Source organism: Ictalurus furcatus, chromosome 6, assembly GCF_023375685.1.
Source record: "Ictalurus furcatus strain D&B chromosome 6, Billie_1.0, whole genome shotgun sequence".
Lineage (NCBI taxonomy): Eukaryota > Metazoa > Chordata > Actinopteri > Siluriformes > Ictaluridae > Ictalurus > Ictalurus furcatus.
In genome coordinates, this window is record NC_071260.1 from 32,206,150 (window position 1) to 32,208,649 (window position 2,500).

The window sequence follows — 2,500 nt, forward strand, 5'->3', positions numbered from 1 at the left end:
CTCACCGGCGCGAACGCGGACCTCGCTTTGACGGACCAAAAAGGCGACACCGCGCTGCACCTCGCTTGCAGAAGTGTGAGTGTTCGCGTTCACTTTCTTTTCTTCTTGTGTCTTCAGTTTTTAAAAATGATGATGATGATTTGGTTTTACTGACGTCTGAGAACAGGATTTCTGCGTCGTACCTGCCGACACATTCGCGTTTTTTTCACCCGGCTCCCTGTTCACACGTTTAATAGAGTTTCCGCGCACGTCTTTATTTGGACGAGCCGTTCCTGATTCATTCGGGTTCTTCCCAGGCTCACTGTCCGTCCTGCTGTCCGTTCTGTCTTTCGCAGGGAAAAGAAGAGTGCGCTCTGTTCATTTTGGAGAAACTTCCGGACGCTGCCCTCGTCAACGCCACGAACGCCGCGCTGCAGACGTGAGTGTGTTTAGCCGAGTACTTGGCAAGGAAAGTGTGGACGCTGCAGTTTGAGTCTTATTGTGTGGTCCCTGTTTCCTGTCTCTCTCTCAGTCCCCTCCACCTCGCAGCTCGCAGCGGGCTGAAGCAGACCGTGCAGGAGCTGCTGTCGCGCGGTGCCAGCGTGCAGCATTCGGACGAGAACGGTGCGTCCCGCGGATCCTGACTCCGTACCGCATGCTGCCTGCTTGTTCGTAATGAATTCTGCAGCGTGTGTGTGTGTGTGTGTGTGTGTGTGTGTGTGTGTGTGTGTGTTTAGTGTCTCTATCTGTGCACTTTTGCGAATCTTTGACCGTGTACGTCTCTGTCCGTCCGTCCCCTCTCCCCAACCCCGTCTGATTGTCCCGCGTATTAACGGAATGCCGCTCTCTCCCACCCACCGTATTACGTCCCATCGCCTCCCCGTCCCTCCGTGTCCTCCTTCCTGGCTGTCCTCCCTGTCTCTCTCCCTTCTTCAGGTCTCACTCCTGCTCTGGCTTGCGCTCCTAGCAAGGAGGTTGCTGAGTGCCTGGCTCTCATTCTGGCTACCATGATGCCTTTTTGCTCCCCTTGCAGCTCCGACGCTCCCTCTCCAGGCACCCTGTTGAGATCTCTTCCTTGCCAAGCCAAGGGCCGTCAGGCTCCACGCAGCCCCAGAGATCCTTCCGACCCGTCCAGCGAGGGCGCGACCACCGAGAACGACTCCGACTCGGAGACCTTTTGACCTCTGCCCGTTTCTGGAGTCCCAACACCACCTTTCCACCTCTAGAGTTCTCACCGCACTTAAACCCGCGGACCTTCCGGAAGCCGTACGAACATCCCACGCGCGGAGGAACTAGAAACGCCGAAGGCTGGTCTATGCTTCGTGTAGCCACATGAGTACGAAGATCACGAAACCTCGCGGAAAACATCCTCTAAGATACGAGCAGCTCTTATCGATGTACGGTAAAGTCGAACGCCATCGCGGCGTTCATCTCGAAGAGCTCGTTGGCGTGAAAAGCATAAATCAGCCTTCGGCGAGAACGTCGGTACACTTCCTGTGATTACACAGAAACTTTTGAAAAGCCATTTTATCATTCCTTTTAACCTACCTGATGCGTGTAATGTATTCGGAATATCAGTTCATGGATAAATTTGCCAAATATCGACTCGGCACAACCACACTTAGGGTACGCTGTATATACTCCAACCCCAGAGAAGCACAAGCTTTGGTCTGTTGTTTACTAAACAGTTCTTACTAACAGGTCCTCACTAACAGGTCCTCACTAACAGGTCCTCGTGTAGTCCTTTTAGTTCGGATTAAGGACCAAGGACGTTGTTTCTAGGCAAACAGGGAATTATAAACTACTGCCACAGACCGATTGGGACTGATTATATATATATATATATGTTTTTAAAAAAAAAAAAAGTCGGACTAGAAACGTGCAAGCGCCGATTCACGTGTGTAAACGAATTGAAATTCGACTCGATAGATACGATGACCAAACGGTCCTGAACAGTCTATTACAATACAGAACGTAACCTAATGAAGGTGTATATTTAAACCTCGGGGAGTGTTCCTCCGTCACTTTAACGATCGTTTACACTGACAGTATTAAAACGAAAACGATTCCACGGGGCCGCGCGGGTACAGCCGCGGACACGCTCGTGTCTAAAGAGCGTTTATCGTGAATAAAGAATGAAAACAAACACGGTACTATCAATCATTTGAAGAGAGATCCGGAGGAAGAGAGTTGAGCGACGAAGCGTGAAGAACCATCCCGGTCTTCGGAGTCGCGTTCCTCTTCCGATTTAATCCTCGAGTTCTAGGCTTTCCGGAAGAACGTCGTATTTGTTCACCTTTCCATTGTTTATTAAAATGTTTATTTTTTTTTTTTTAATAATAATCTGAACCAGTTTCTCGAAGTGGATCAGATGGTGCTCAATTTTTAGCCTTCGGTTGTTATTATAGAAATTTTGACCAATGAAATCGACCAAAAGAGACGATCGAGTATGATCACATGACCAAAAGTAAAAATTGAGTTAAAAAAAAAGTGTGTTTTGAATTTTTTTTTTTTTTCCCCC

General features: G+C 49.1%; 1 protein-coding gene across 1 annotated transcript in view; it reads left to right on the forward strand.

Annotated features, from left to right (window-relative positions):
• The window catches only part of ankrd44 (ankyrin repeat domain 44), a 28,237-nt gene extending 26,799 nt beyond the window's left edge, over positions 1-1,438 (forward strand). Inside the window, exons 25-28 of the mRNA XM_053627705.1 lie at positions 1-75; positions 336-418; positions 512-603; positions 1,013-1,438. The exon at positions 1-75 is cut by the window's left edge and continues 8 nt beyond it. Of these exons, the coding sequence (XP_053483680.1) occupies positions 1-75; positions 336-418; positions 512-603; positions 1,013-1,044 (282 nt within the window). The 3' untranslated portion in view covers positions 1,045-1,438. The remainder of the gene's footprint in view (positions 76-335; positions 419-511; positions 604-1,012) is intronic.
• The last annotated feature ends 1,062 nt before the right edge of the window (positions 1,439-2,500 follow it).